Source organism: Schistocerca serialis, chromosome 3 (assembly GCF_023864345.2).
Source record: "Schistocerca serialis cubense isolate TAMUIC-IGC-003099 chromosome 3, iqSchSeri2.2, whole genome shotgun sequence".
NCBI lineage: Eukaryota > Metazoa > Arthropoda > Insecta > Orthoptera > Acrididae > Schistocerca > Schistocerca serialis.
The window spans coordinates 732,736,219-732,753,311 of NC_064640.1; the positions used below are offsets into that span (position 1 = coordinate 732,736,219).

At 39.6% G+C, this 17,093-nt stretch overlaps 1 protein-coding gene across 1 annotated transcript in view; it reads right to left on the reverse strand.

Moving 5' to 3' along the window:
• The window catches only part of LOC126471167 (CLIP-associating protein 2-like), a 149,548-nt gene that overhangs the window by 37,086 nt on the left and 95,369 nt on the right, over window positions 1-17,093 (reverse strand). Inside the window, 9 exon segments of the mRNA XM_050099270.1 lie at window positions 40-112; window positions 269-315; window positions 369-554; window positions 1,511-1,631; window positions 1,785-1,912; window positions 2,218-2,404; window positions 11,636-11,793; window positions 13,898-14,210; window positions 14,723-14,886. Coding sequence (XP_049955227.1) covers window positions 40-112; window positions 269-315; window positions 369-554; window positions 1,511-1,631; window positions 1,785-1,912; window positions 2,218-2,404; window positions 11,636-11,793; window positions 13,898-14,210; window positions 14,723-14,886 — 1,377 coding nt within the window.

Consider the following 17,093-nt stretch of genomic DNA (forward strand, 5'->3'; position numbering starts at 1 on the left):
ATTGATCTCTTTGAAAGGTGACTGCTAATATCCCATTACTATTTTGCAACCATAAGAGTCATAGCAGAAGCTCTTTTTATTAATGACATTTTTATTCACATCAGTGGTCACACTGTCAAACCACAAAACATTGCTTTACCTATACACATGTTTAATGAAATAATTTCCTTCACTTAGCAGCATTAGAGAGCCAAAATCAGAGAAATGTTGCAAATACCACAGCTCATTTGTGGGCAGGAAAGAGGGAAAAATTCGTTAAAGCTCTTACTTTTTATTCTGCATGTTAGAAATTGCTACATATTCTTTGCCTGCAGTCTGAAAAGAAGTGTCAATGAAATTGATATGGACATTAATAAGGTATTTCTAACCTGGCACTGTAAACGATATTCTTTGCCAAATATACAATGGTCCTCTGTCTTCTGCTGGTAGCCACTTTTTAAAAAGCCATTCACTCCCAATGAAGTTCCCAATAGAAAAACACCTTTTTTCCATAAAATGTGTGTCAAAACATTGTTTTTGCATACCATCAGGCCAGCAAAGGACGGCCACCATAACTGAGAGGTTGTCAGCATTCAATAATAATTCAGGCCTATTTCTCATGATATGTGGTATCAAACAGAAGGCATGGAAGTATCATACACATACATGCAAGTTTTTTCTTATGAAAGTGGTTTGCGTGTGTGCGTGTGTGTGTGTGTGTGTGTGTGTGTGTGTGTGTGTGTGTGTGTAAGCAGCCGTGCACGCACGTGCCTGCTCATATACGAAAATGATACAACTATGACAACTGCATATTTCGAGCAGCTGTTCACCTGGACGGTGGCATGCTAGAATACAACCTTTGACCTGGTGTAACGAGAAATGTGATTCATCTAATCAGCTGACACACTTGCAATGATCTACGGTCCAAACTTGATGATCTCGTGGAGTCAACATGGGGTCATCAAAGGTGTGCTCCAAAACACACATATCTACAGAAGCATTGTACTCTGTAGTCAGATTTGCATGTATCACTGTCTACCCTGGTTTACAAAGTGGGCAAGCCTCCAACCTCTATGTTCTGCGATGAGGCTTGTCGCCTACTCATGGTTTCACTATCCTTCAACCACCTTCCATACATACTCATGGTAGCAGCACATGAACAGCCAACGAACTTCACTGTGATAGTCGTTAATGTTGGTGGATTTCCCAATTTGCAGATAATATTGTCACTAAAATGCTTCCCCTTTCACCTCTGCTCTCCACTGATATACTTTCCTTACTGTATCACATGCCTACACCACAAGCAGGTGTCATTCAGTCTCATGGTGGGCAGTGATCCTAATGTTTTGTGTCGTCAGTGTATACGGAGTATGTCTTAAGAGACATCAGATGCCTTTCCTCCATAGTTTTTAAAGATATTTTCAGTTCTGCCTTTGTGATATGTAGGCTGCAGTAGTGTTTCTTAGTGCAGATCAAAATCCATATCAGGACTGGTTATACTAATCTAGTTTGACTGTTAATAGCTCATCACCCAGGGATTTAGGTTTTCAAATTCATTGCAGGATATGTTCCAAGTAGGAACCACAAAAAACTCTAATAAAGATGCATCACGAAGGAATTCAGTGAAATGATCTGTACTCACATATTCACAACTACAACAACACCAACCACTAACACTAACACTAACACTAACACTACTACTACTACTACTACTACTATGTTCGTATTCACAGTGTTTGGAGATAAACAATCCTAGATGTTCTCATGCTAATTCAATGAGCTGTGAATAATTCATTTTGAGCTGCCACAGACTAAGACAAGCTGCAATGACAGTACTTCCAACTGCACACAGCTGTTTCAAATGAACTGCTTTGCAGAGCAGGAAAATTGCATGGCTATAGCTGCCTCCATGGGAGTTGCCGCTGCTGTGCGCCTGCACTACCAGAAAGGATCCCACTGAGTTACTAACAGAAGTCCCATTTGATAGTAAAGTGACTACAACTGTGCAACTTAAGTCATTTCACACACCAAACTGGAATTGTATCTTAAAGTTTCCTGATAAGGTATGCTATTCCACACAATATGCTTCACAGACTGGGATATTTCTTGTTTCCATTGTGTATTGTGTGTCACTGGTTCTAATAATCTGGCTGAACCAAATTTTCTATTTATCCATCCAGTCATCGAACAATATCTCTAATAAAGCTCAGAACTTTGAGTTAGATATTAAATACTTACTGTAGGTTCTCTACTAATTGACAGAAGATGTTCCATTTGTTCTTCTAATTTCTCCATACCGCAAGACATCTGACTGATGCCAGAATCGTGTGATGTAGTTTCTCGTTACTTATCCAGCATTTTCACAGAACTGAGGCCACCATCAAAACTATAATTCTGTATTTCTGTGGTTGTTCTGTGGAGTGACCTGCAAAACACAAAGATTCCTAATTAACAGAAAGTTAGAAAATAAATTTGAAAGGTAGAAACCCTGCAGTATATTGATTTTAAAAAAAAAAATTACATACTGACCTGCTATTTATGTAAATCGTTACTTGCAGACCACTCATGTAGGAGGGTTGGAGTTTAAGAGGGATACTAAACCAGCTAGAAGAGGATGAAAAGGAAAGTAGCCATGGACTGTTTAAGGAACCATTCTGACATTTATCTGCAATTATTTAAAAAACCAATGAAAAATGCAAATCAAGTTTGTGGGATAGGAACACAAAGCCCACTCCTGAAGGTGAGGTGAACACCTCAACCACTTTCCTTTGTTTCTTACAGAGACCTAATACATGGCATACAGACCACCTTAGTCTTTATTCTACAAATTTTACTTGCCTTCTACATCTACCTCTACATATGCACTCGGCAAGCCACCAAACAGTGCTTGACAGAGGATTCCCTGTACCACTAATAGTCACTTCCTTTTCTGTTCCACTAGCAAACAGAGTGCTACAACAAGTATTTATATGACTCCACACGAGTCTTAACCTCTTGCATCTTCTCTTCATAGTCCTTGCATGCAGTGTATGTTGGCGGCAGTAAACTCATTCTACAGTTTGCTTCCAACACCAGTTCTCTAGATTTTCTCAATGGTGTTCCTTGAAAACAATGTTGTCTTCCCTGCATGTACCCACATTTGAGTTCCCAAAGTGTGTCCATAATACTTGAGTGTTGTTCGAACCTACCGGTAACTAGCAGCTTGACTTTGAATTGCTTCAAAGTTTTCCTTTAATGCAACCTGCTGCGGACCTCAAATACTCAAGCAGTTCCATTTGTTCTTCTAATTTCTCCATACCGCACGACATCTGACTGATGCCAGAATCATGTGATGTAGTTTCTCGTTCTTTATCCAGCATTTTCACAGAACTGAGGCCATCAACAAAACTATAATTCTGTATTTCTGTGGTTGTTCTGTGGAGTCACATTTGTGTCCTATATGTGGTCTGTTTTACAGGTGAACCACACTTTCCTAAAATTCTCCCAATAAATTCAAGTCACTCACTCGCCTTTCCTACTACTGCCCTTATGCGCTCGTTACATTTTACATCACTTTGCACCGTTGCGCCTAGACATTTAATCAATGTGACTTGTGTCAAGTAGCACACTACTTATGCTATATTAGAACATTAAGGGTTTGTTTCTCCTACTCATCTGCATTAACTTAAATTTTTCTACATTTAGAGCAAGCTGCTATTATCACACCAACTAGAAATTTTGTCTAAGCCAACTTGTATCCTTCCCATACATCACAGTGTCATTAGCAAACAGTCCTAAATTTCCACTCACCATGTCCACAGATCATGTCCACAGATCATTTGTCTATATAGAAAATAAAAGCGGTCCAGCACAATTCCCTGGGGCACTCCTGGCAATAACCTTTCCTCTGATGAATACTCGCCATCGAGGACAACACACTGGCTTCTGTTATTTAAGAAGTGTTCATGCCACCCACATATTTGGAAACCTATTCAGTATGCTCATACCTTCGTTAATAGTCTGTAGTGGTGCACTGCGTCAAATGCTTTTCAGAAATCTGGGACTATGGAATCTGCTTGTTGCCCTTCATCCATAGTTTGCAGGATATCACATGAGAAAAGGGCAAGCTGAGCTCTCATGAGGGATGCTTCCTAAAACCATGCTGATTTGTGGACAAAATCTCTTCAGTCTGGAGGAAATTTATTATATTTGAAATAAGAATATGTTCAAGAATTCTGCAGCACACTGATGTTAAGGATATTGGTCTGTAAGTTTTTCAGTATGTTTTTTTACCCTTCTCATATACAGGAGTCACTTGCACAAATTCCAGCCACTTGGGACTTCGTGCGAACAAGAGATTCACTATAAATACACCAGACTTATGATGAGTGCCTAGATAGAAGCCTTAGATCTGCTACATGATTGTATGCAGGACCAGAATTTTTGGCGTTCTCGTCAAGATCTTTTGCTAAGGTATGGAGGTGGTAGACTTCGTATGGCACGCACATCAATCCTTTTATAGCTGCACAAATTTCTACTAACTTTTGCCTGTCATCATTTGCACGGCCTCTTTTGAATCAAGAGTGCAATAGCCTTTGCTTCCTCAGACTTTTCTGAATTTCGTTGCTAAATGAAGGTGGGTCTTTTGCTTGCTTAATCCATTTACTCGGCACACATTTCTCCACAGTGTAATTTACAATCCGTTTAAACTTTGCCCATAAATCTTCTATGTTCATCATACTGGAACTAAATGATGTCACCTCACTGTCTAAAAAGGATGATATTGACTGCTTATCTGTTCTTCCTGGTTCTAGTAACTGCCAGTATTAGTGTCCACCCCATATCCATGATGATGTTAGGTTTGTGGGGCGCTCAACTGCGTGGTTATCAGCGCCCGGCCCCCTTATCCATGAAAACTGCTTTCAGTCATGGTAGGAACACAACACATAGTACTTTCAAACCATTGCATCCCCAGTGTGTGCCGTTTCCAACTGATGCAAATGTGTGGAAACTAACCTACAGGGTCAATTAGGTGATACTATTGCCATCACCCACATCAGTGGTTTGAGTCAATGAAGAACACACAAATTTCCACATGGACATGTACACTCCGGAGCAGTGACACCTGTGCCAAACTGGTTCTCTTTTTAGTTAATCTATACAAAATTGTCAACACTTGTGAAACACGGCTAGTTTTAGCTCTTATCTTCCTGCATGTATGTAAGTACTACCTTCCAATTTCTATGGAAAATGTTCTGTAGACATTGCATAACCATCTAGGGATTTCAAAAGCTACACTTAAAGATTCTCTGGAAGAGCGGAAAACCACCTCAATGCATGTCAGTAAATAACTGTAACAAACATCCCACACAGAAGGTAAAACACGTCTGCTTCGTAAGAAGACTGAAGACACAACAGAAGAAATAAATTTTAATATATGGTTGTCAATATTCATACTAATGATAACACACGGTAAAAAATTGGATCTTTTGAATAGTGACAAAAAGAGAGTAATAAACTTGTTTTCACTGATATGATCACAACAATCAGCTTGTGCAATGCACTTTAGTTAGTAAATATCACACATATAAATGTATCTGGGAAAAATACAGCTATTTCCAGCACTTTTTTGACAAGCTCACCCAGTTGAAAACTCTGGAACTTGATATTAAACTGAGGTGACAAAAGTAATGGGATACTTCCTAATATCGTATTGGGCCTTTTTTTTTTTTTGCCTGGTGTAGTGCAGCAACTCGACCTGCAGGATGTTGGAAATCCCCTGCAGAAATACTGAGCCATGCTGCCTCTATAGCCATTTATAATTGTGAAAGTGTCGCCACTGCAGGATTCTGCGCATGAACTGATTTCCTGATTATGTTCCATAAATGTTCAATGGGATTCATGTCAGGCTATCTGGTTGGCCGAATCATTCGCTCAAATTTTCCAGACTGTTCTTCAAACCAAGCGCAAACAACTGTGGCGTGGTGTCATGGCGCATTGTCAACCATGACAATTTCATTGTTGTTTCGGAGCATCAAGCCCATGGGCGACTGCAAATAGTCTCCTAACACAACCATTTCCTGTCAATTATTGGTTCAGTTGGACTAGAGGACCCAGTCCATTCCATGTATGCATAGCCCACCTCATTACAAAGCAACCTTGTAGAGCCTTGTTGACAATCCAGGTCCATAGCTTTGCTGGGTCTCTGCCACACTCAAACCCTACAATCGGCTCTCATCAGCTGAAATTGAGACTCATCTAATCAGGCCACTGTTTTCCAATAATCTAGGGCCCAACTGAAATGGTCACGAGCCCAGGAGACACGATGATTGTGATGACGTGCTGCTAGCAAAGGCACTCTAATCAGTTGTCTGCCGCCCTAGCCCATTAACGCCAAATTTTGTTGTGTTGCCTTAATGGATATGTTCATCGTACGTCCCACATTGATTTCAGTGGTTATTTCTTGCAGTGTTGCTTGTCTGTCAGCACTGACAACTTTACGCAAACACTGCTGCTCAGCACCCTCTTGGCACTGTGGATCTTTGAATAGTGAATTTGCTAATGATTTCCAAAATGGAATGCCCCAGGCGTCTAACTCCAACTACCATTTGGCGTTCAAAGTCTGTCAATGCCCATCATGAGGCCACAGTCACATTCAGAAACATTTCCACATAAATCATACGGATGCAAAAGACACCTCTGTCAATACACAGCCCTTTTCTACCCTGTGGACCCAATACTACTGCCATACCTCCGTACCTTGTGGACCCGACACTACTGCCATGTATATATATGTGCATATCGCTATCCCATGACTTCTGTCACCTCAGAGTACACCATTATAGTTTGATTTTCACTTTGGGCTGAAACATAGCTGCTGAATGCTTCATTTTTAAAATAATGTTTTTCCTCTGCTCACAAAAATTTGCAAAATGTGCCTAATTCATCAACAGAACTGCTGAATGACAGTTCTGCTTTCCAATATCTTTTGGACGGATTGTATCAGTTCTATGATTCAGGGACATTCATGCAATGCAGAATTACAATTCTTCTTTGGGTTGTCACAAAATGTATTTAAAAGATACTGTAATACTTTAAACAGAACTTTCATAATGACTAACTATTATATTCACCAACATTGGGATGACTGTAAGGGGGGGGGGGGGGGGGTGTTTGAATAAAAATAAAATACTCGGAACACGTAGCCATTTCAAGCATCACATAATGCTCTGTTAAGCTCTGTTCTGAAAACAGACATGATCATCTGTAAGTTTGAATTTAGCTTCACAATAATTTCAAATTGTTAACACCAATTCATTCTGGTTACCTGTAAGAACCAATGTCAAAGTGAAAAGCTTGTAACACTGTTTATACTTGACCTCTGAACTCTAAAAATATTTGTTTGTAACTCCAATGACAAGTAACAGAGAAAGCCAAAAGGCAATAAATTTATTTTGAAATGTTCATAAACTGTGATCTTCAGCTCTGAAGACATTCAGATACAGATTCCTAGAAAAATAGGAAATGAAAAATTTGATTTTGTGAATCGTTTTGAATATGTAGTCTTAAATGTATTTTACACTGACATGTGATACTGCACTGCATTTTAAATAGGGTTACAAAATTTCAAACCCCTCCAGGTGTGGGTGGGAAAGAGCAGGACTAATTAGGTTAAAATCCTCTGCCGCAAGAGATTTATGAGAAATCCAAATCAGAATAACCAAAAATGAGTTTGAACTACATTCCACTCAAATGTTTTAAACACAACTGCACCACCTCACACAATATGTGACTTAGAGGAAAATCTAATGCAAGCTTCTCTAATCTAACTTGTGCTACATGTAACGGAAATTCCTTGGTGCACTATAAATAATTAAATGGGTAAAGGTAACATCTCACCGTATAGTTCTGGTGTCGAGTGATTGAAGGCACAAAAACAAGACTAACAATGTTGCTGAGCTTGGACGATGTCTGTCTACAGAGCTAACTAGTGCAGAATACACATATACATACACCTGCAGGTGTATATTGTACTGCCCAACTACATGTACCAGTACTGCAGCTAGACTTGGGCAAGGGTTGTATCAGGTCTAGTAAGGAAAGGGAAAAAGAAGGTGGAGAGGGGGAAGGGTTGGTGGGGAAGGGGAGGAAGTATTGGTGGTGAGGGTGGCTGACAGCTGGGAGGAAGGTGCAGCAACACGACAGGATAAGCCAAGAGGACTGAAGGATAGAAGGATGTATAAGGGCAATGTTCATCTATGCAGTACAGAGAAGCTGACATTGGGGGAGGAGGGACATGGGGACATGGATTGTTCAGCAGCCACTGACATCGAGTATGTTGTGCTCAGTAGTGTGTTCCACAACTGGGTGGTTAACTCTGCTCTTGGATACATTTTCACAGTGGCCATTCATTCGGGTAGATAACTGGTAGGTAATCATGTCCACATAAACGTTACAATGGAGCAGTAAATAACATGACTGCTTTCACAGGTGATAGGTCTTGAATATGATGTGCTGCGGTGCACTGTGCATATTTAGAAATTTTGTTTTCCACAAGAGTATGACACATGCGGCCAGGGTTAAGAGTAGCTGTGTCATAAGAATGGGCCAGAGTATTTTGTACATTGGGTGGTGAGTGGTGAATTATCACTTTGGGAACTACGGGAAGTACATGTTTTGCCTGCAACAATCTTACTGTTGCATGTACTTCAACTTTGGAGGACGTCTCCAGTTACCGTGCTATTTCCCTCACACACTATGTTACATCTGTTATTCGTAATGTAGCACAACTGAGTCTGAAGGAAAACTGGGACCTGAATTCTGTTCTGACAATGTGCCACTCTTGTTTCACAATGGTCGTAGTGTGGGATGACATGTTTAACAAACTTTCCAAAGTTCTTACATATCAACGTGTAACAACAACAACGCTGTACTATTGTACATATAATAATTTTTTTCTGATTTTTCGATAAATTAGTGTAATCGATGTTCTGATTTCATTTCTTTTCTTTTTCATGCCATTATGATAAAGAAACTGTAAACAATTTTCGATGTGAATATTAATGTTTATGTCAAATTTCAAGCAATATTATAATAGAATTGAAGTGTAACAAATGTTGTAACTGTTGTAAGATGTTAAAGTTGTAATTGTGCGTCTGGTCCATACGTAGGCAATGTATTAGGATACGTAGAATGCAAAACCTCGGGTGAATACCCGGCTTGTAAGGGAGCGGTAAAAGGTGGATGGCAGGCGAGCGCGGGAAAATGCACACGGGCGCTGCACGGCATAACGGGCTCAGCAGTAGTAGTTGGAGTTTGGCATTGGTCTGAGCAACCCGGTCCGGATCGAGGAGGCTCTCCTGGAAGACATAGTTTCATTGAGCCTCGGATATGCCATTCCGACGCCTATACAGCATGGCAAAATTCCATAGGCACTAAATGGAAAAGCATTGCGTCGCTATGAAGAAGTAAAGTGCCGATACATCACGAGCCATTGCTGTGGTTGTATGTGTGCTCTGTGCCTCGCCATCTCACTGCCCGCCAACCGCCGCATCGATACGAACAGGTTGAAACTCTTAGTACTGTATTCGTGTGGACCAGTGTTACTTTTGTTCCATACTGTTCAATAACAACTTAAATTTTACCAGAACTGTCCTATCATTTAATTATCCTCACAACTAACCTAGCCAGGGTCCTTTCCAAATGTTGTGCAATCCGAGCGTCCCGAAATGAAGAATTAAAGTTTATGTTAATAATAATTACCTGCAGACCTAGCTATGTTAGAGTGATGTTTAAGGAACTGTCTTGTTAATGAACCATTAGATAGATAACGAAGGTCTGACAAAGTTGGAAGATAATTTTGAAATTGGTTTAGTAATGAAGTTTAATTATGTCGAGACAGATATAATGGTATTTAAATGAGCAGGAAATAAGATAAAAAGAGTAGTAACTCATATAGTGGAAATTTTGAGCACGCAATGATTTCAGTAATTAAATTTTTTGTATACAGAGATCATAACAGTTTCAGGGTCCCACCCTTTTTTATTCATTTGAGTTCTGAAGTGTTCTAAACTGATTTGATCAGTAAAGTTAAAGTCAATATCAAAAAACCAAAATTTATCAGTGTTTTACCTTTATCAAAATTGACATTGTGTTTGTGTTTCCAAAGTGCTATTTCTAGGGTAACCTATGCCCGATTTTAATCAGATCAATAGACAGTACGAAGTTTTGTAGTAAACATTATAGTGTAATGTTGTGTATTTATGGTTTATCCATATTAGTACAGAAAGTGAAATTATCAGTTCGGTAGATTTTCTGGTTCTAAAATTTACCATATTATGCAGTGTTATTATGTGTTGTTTTGTATGAACGTACATCAACTTGTACAGGGAAGAAACTCAGTTAATGCCTAATTAGGCTGGCGACCGTATTATTAGCAAATTGGTAGCATATTCTGTGTTGTTTCTTGTCCATCCTGACGTGTAGTTGCATTTCGGACTTGCATGACGTATCATTGTTATTACAGAGTGGGTGTAAGTCTGATTTGCCTCCATTCAGGTACACGCGGTCAATTTCTATACAAAAATCCTTTCTCATAAGGTGAAGCCCGTCAACTTACCATAGTACAGGCTTTAAGGAGTATTGTGTGCCCCACGCGCACGTTACAAACGCAACATCTTGTGTAGTAGTGCTGCATTATGTGAAATGTGGAAATTTATTTCTAGCCCAGAAAACAGTTTTAATTTACACAATGCTTCATCTCAATGGACACTCACCACAGAGACTTGTTATTACTAGTATCATAAAAATATATTCTGAAGACTACAGGTAAAATTGAAAAATTTGCTTATTGCTGTTAAGCACTATGAATATCACAGAAGAAACAAAACCAGTGGTTATTATTCACACATTAAAAATGAAATTCAATGAAGAGGAGTAAAGACGAAGAGGGAGTACTGAAATGAATGAGAAAATAAAGGAATAAATCAAAAGCAAGTATTGTTGAAAGTTCTTGCCAAAAGTTTGGTGGTTTTTCAGTCATTTACCACCATACTGGGTTGTGTACTTTTCTGTAGTTCTCTCATAGTACTTCTCAAAATCTTGTTCATTTCTAATGCAAAGCACACAAGCTGCTTTACATGGTACTGGTCAATCAATACACAATGTTTTCAATCAAATGGCTGTGAGCACTATGCAACTTAACTTCTGAGGTCATCAGTCGCCTAGAACTTCGAACTAATTAAACCTAACTAACCCAAGGACAGCACACACATCCATGCCCCGAGGCAGGATTCGAACCTGCGACCATAGCGGTTGCTCGGTTCCAGACTGTAGCGCCTAGAACTGCAAGGCCACTCCGGCCGGCAACGTTTTCAGTCCAAATTAGGCATTTATAGCTACGAATGGTGGGCTAGTCATGCACCATCTTTTTCCTTTACTACCTTTTGCAATTACCACAGAACTTGGAGCATCTACTGGATTACCTACTGTGGTCTGCACCTTGCATGGAAGAAGATCTATTTGTGAGTCTGAGTGAAATTAAAGAGCAGTTATTCTTTCATTTGTTTTTAATGGTAATAACCATGTATGGTTTTGTTTCTGATTTGAATAAATAAATAATAATTAAGGCTCCATAGACTAAGAACAAAGAAATATCAACAAAAGAGGTTCTAGTTACCTGTACACTTCTTCTGGATTGAGACTTCCCTCATCCATCTCCAGAGAAGGCCTAGACTGTGGAGTTGCTGGAGACTGAACATGTGGTGATGGTGATGGGGGCGAACTTCCTGTGCTACTGCGCCTTACATGGCTATTTACAAGGCTTGCTGCTGTTTCCTGTACAATTAAATGACTTCATATAAACCTGCATTTGATTTTGCTATTGTCGAAGTGTACTTACATTAACATTTCTCACATGATTCAAATTTCATCTCTCTAGTTCTACAACTCTATTTATCCTCCTCCAACTACAACCAGAACCACCACCACCACTACAACTAAAAGTTCTACTACTACTGATAACAACAGTGATGATACTGTTAGTGACTGAGTTTTACTCCTATTACACATTTCATGTGATGGACTTGAATGAACTGTCTACTAGTTCATAGCTCACTCGCATGACAATTGATACACTAGCAAACCATTTAATTGCACACTGTATTCTAATCCAAACAAAGTTCAAAGACCTCATTAAGGTGTGAGGCCAGAAACATGAGGATATAAAACTGACCAACTGTTGAAGCACATACTGGCCACTGTTTAATTTATATGTATTATATTTTCAGGCAGGAGTGTACAACATAGAATTCAACGGCAGTTAAGGACAGTTGATTACAAACTAGATTGAACATTTCAGCAATATTTCACTATTTAATGGGAAAAAATACAATTATTTGGCAGAGGGAGGGGGAAATGAAAAGAAACAAAAGAGTGAGAGACGAGCAAAAAATGTTAAAGTTTTGCATAAAACACAACACTGTTCTTCTCAGGTATAAATTGTGTACATGTGTGATATCATTACGAAATAGATGGCATAATTTTGGTTTAATTTCTTAGGACTGCGTTTGATCAAGAGTAATGAACTTAGAGATTACTGCCTTTAGTAAAGAACTTGTCTCCATAAAAGATATACAGATTTCATAGCTGCCATGCTACAATAAGACTGAGTGCGACAGCAACAAACTACAACCAACAGCTTACCCTACTGAATCACCCCAATCACAAAAAAAAAAAAATTATCCTGTCCATTACTTTCTTGTTCACCTCAGCAATTTATAAAAAACTTTTCTACATCTTTCTGAACCCCTTTAACTACAGAACAAAATAATTTTGTGTAATGTGTTTTTCTAGAAAATTCTCACAACATACTACTATAAACTGTGTTGATCATATTGCCCTGGTGTCTATCTCGATAGCTCTGGCTGCTATGTGGACAACTTGGGTTCAATTTCTGGTACTGCTGGGATTTTTCCTTAGTATGAGGACTGAAATGGGGAGCACTCAGCTTCATGATACCAACTGAGGAGCTACAGGAGTGAGAAGTAGTGGCTCCAAGGTCAGGAAAGCTGACAAAAAAGGCCGGGAGAGCAGAACACTGAGCTTTGACTTCAACATTGCCACTGGAGTCAGGAACAAACAATTACTGGAGGTAACAGACAAGTGGTGGGGGTCTCATTCTTCTCCCACATCATATTACACTTGATTGTGAACAAGGTGGGGCAGGCAGAAGTGATACTAGTGATAAGTAAAACCTGCCATGCATGATTTGTGGCTTGCCAAATATAAATGTAATGGTAAAAAAGATTTCTACATTGTTGCTTGAATCACTACAGGAATCAAGATGTTTAATACAACACAAAATTACAGAAAGTACAATAACTGGCAATGTCCGCGCCCGGTAGCTGAGCGGTCAGCGCGACAGAATGTCAATCCAAAGGGTCCGGGTTTGATTCCCGGCTGGGTCGGAGGTTTTCTCCGCTCAGGGACTGGGTGTTCTGTTGTCCTAATCATCATCATTATTTCATCTGCATCGACACGCAAGTCGCCGAAGTGGCGCCAACTTGAAAGACTTGCACCAGGCGAACAGTCTACCCGACGGGAGGCCCTCGTCACATGACATTATTATACTGGCAATGTGTTAATACAATGTTCACTGATGGTTTTCACAAAAATAGTCATCTCAGTGATAAAAAAAAGTCAAACAAAGCTCACAGCATAGCAGAAATAGTGTGCATCAAGTATAAATGTTTGTCATAATGCTATACATACAGAGGCAGAATTTGAACAGAATTGCAGTAATAATCAGTTCCACATCGAGTGTCCTAAATCTTAACATTATCACTATTAATTACCACACAAGCTAATCTACATGAAGTTTCAAGCTACACATAATTAAACAATGTATAAGTGAAAGTGTTTCCTGATAATGTATGCTTACCTGGTAATCTGGAGACAGTGATGACAAAATCATTGTCACCTGAGGTGTATTCAGGTTGAATAATGCAATTAGAGCGTTCTGAGCGGCTTTTCTGATTTCAGCTGATTTCTGATCATTTGTCCAACTGATTACTTTGGCTAAAGCTGCAGCTGCTTCTCGGGCACCTGGGTTAAAGGATGAGGCATCCATATAGGATGCAAGCTGGGCCAAGTATTGAAGAACAGCTACTTTAACTTTAGAATTGGGTGTTTGAGTCTGATCAACCAGGAACCTTATAATTGCATTCATTTGGAGTTCCAGTGGAAATGATTCCCTGCAGGATAAAGCAAGAAAATATAAAAACAATATTATTAGAAATATTAAGCAAACTTAGAAAACAGCAGCACACACAGCCAAATGAGATTTAAAACTTTCACACCACTTTGGCAAGTTGCATGTGCATCTTAAAAATATTATAATGGAAAATTTTAAAACTAAATATAGTTGTAGAGGATTATGGAGGGAGGGAGGGAGAGAACGCATGACTAAAAACACAGATAAAACATTTAATAAAAATGTGTACTGCTACGGGTGGGGGGCGGGGGGACCATAAATATAAAGCTCCCTTTCATAATTCAAATGAATAGTTGCACCTCTTTCTTGTTTTCTGCTGCTAAGATTCCCCAGCTGGCTCTGAATATGAAAGCGCAAAATTATGAAAGCTACTATTGTCTTACATCAACAGAATTTGTTAATTTGTGTAGTAATGTAAAACTCAAATCCGAATACCTACTTCAACACAGAACAGATAACACATTTTGCAAATTTAAAATATATAACACTTACCTTACAATAGATAATGACTTGTGTATTTTATTTTGGATTGAACCCAGCAAATCTCCACCAAGTTTATTCATGAGACGTGTAAGCAGAATGTATATCCAATCATGTAAATCATCTTTATGTGCTAGAATTAGTTCATTTAGAGTATCCAGAAACATACTGAAGACCTGCAAAATTCAAAGCACAGTTTGAGAATATCAGTAGAAAAGATTATACGCAGAACAGAAACAAATAATTGATAAAATGAAAACTGTCAACAGAGTGATAAGAAAAAGTCAATAAGCTAGTAAATAAATGACAAAGGAGTGTGTGTGGTGATCATTTTGTGGTTGAATCTCTTTCTTTGTCTGCACTTGCTTCCTAATATATAATGAGAGAAATTTGGTTCTGCCTTCAGCAAACACAATTTTTCTTGTTTTACTACCACGTTTCAGTGAAGTTTCTCCATCTTCAGTTAGACATCCTGCAGAAGCACGAAAACACAAAATCTACAAAAAATGACATAACGGAAGGCAATAATCATAGCTGTACTACAAATACCAAAGAGACTTGTGAATACAAATATGTAATAATAAGATAATAAATAAAACCAACTGAAGATAGGAAAACTCCAAAACACGCTTGGCTAGTAAGACAAGAGAAACTGTGTTTGTCCAAGGTGGAACCACGTTTTCCTTATTGCATATTTGTTGTGGTAGGTAGTTGTGGGTACAAAAGAGGTGCGGAGCAGTGAGTGTGTGTGTGTGTGTGTGGGGGGGGGGGGGGGGGGGATAGCACGTTACATATTGAGGAAGGTGCTAGTCCTGCCTGTGGCAGCGTGTAGGGACAGGATAGTGGGCTACTAGGTGCCGCATCAGGAAATTTTGCTTGAGGAGGGAAAGGGGGGGAGGGGGGGGAGTGAAAAGCAGAGAAGGGGAAAGGTCTATACAGACGTTCTGCAAGGATGTAAGGTGTGTGCAGGGCTGGAGTGGGAGCTGGGAAGAGGATAGACAGGTGCAGGGAAAGGGATTAGTGAAGGTCAACGGCACGACGGAGGATATGTTGCACGGAGAGTTCTCACGTGTGCTATTCACAAAAGCTGATGTTGGTGGGAAGAATCCACAAGTCAGAGACTGCAAAGCAGTTGCTGAGGTCAAGCACATAGTGTTGGACAGCATGCTCAGCAACTAGGTGGTCCAGCTGTCTCTAGACCACAGTTTCGTAGTGGCCATTCAATTAGACAGACAGCTAGTTGGTGATCATGCCCACATAGAATGTGACACAGTGGTTCCAGCTAAGTTCATAGATCATACAGCTGCTTCCAAAAGTGGCCCTGCTGCTGATGGGGTAGGAGATGCCTGTGACAGGACTGGAATAGGTGGTGGGAGGAGGATGTAAGGAATAGGTTTTGGATGCAAGTTTATTGAAAGGATATGAGCCTGATACAGAGGGATTGGGAACAAGATTGGAGTTGGGAAGAAAAGGATGTCGTGTCCATTGTGTGCATGTTGGAATATCAGACAGTGGTAGGGGTTATTACTTCAGAGTGTGACAAGAAGTATGCAAAAACTTGGTGGAGAACAGATTCATTAGCTCCAGTTCTGGGTGGAACCCAGTAGTAGGGAAGGGTGAGAGTGTTCATTTGTTTGTTTCTCTGTAATGATGAGCAGTCCCCCTCCATATACACCACTAATTCCTTCGTTCCCTGGACTCAGCCTTAATTAGTCCTTGTTGTCCACCTGACTATCCCCTTCCTTATTCCCAAAGAAGCCTTCTATCCACCAGATCACCTACATAATCCTTTCTCCTTTTCTGCCCCCCCCCCCTCCTTCCTCCAGCACAAACTTCTTTTCTTTTCTTCTCTCTCTCTCTCTCTCTCTCTCTCTCTCTCACACACACACACACACACACACAAACAAACACACACACACACACACACACACCGCAAAATGACTGTGCCAGGAATGGCGGAGAAATGCAAACTCATACAGAGGCTTACCAATAATCATCCATTTGTGCATAATTTGCAAATGGAACATGAAAGTATGCAAATTATAGTGATACCAAAGTACTCTCCACCATAAATTGAGGTAAGACTGCTTGGGAACTGTAGAGGTATAACTGGGTCACTGAAAGAAAATCTGTGACAGCCAACGGAAATGTTGCCAATGCTATTATGCGGCTGTTTGTTGTTACACCATGTCAGTCGTCTGACTGAATATCACACCAGATAATTGTAGGTTTGTTACAATACGATACTAGTGAAGTGTGGAAAAAAAAAAAAAAAAAAAAAAAAAAAAATGCTAATAACCTCAGAGGATCAAAACATACTCTCTTTGTTGTTATAAAGAGAAAGTTTGGAAATATATGCTGTGGAAAAGTAAAGATTACAATG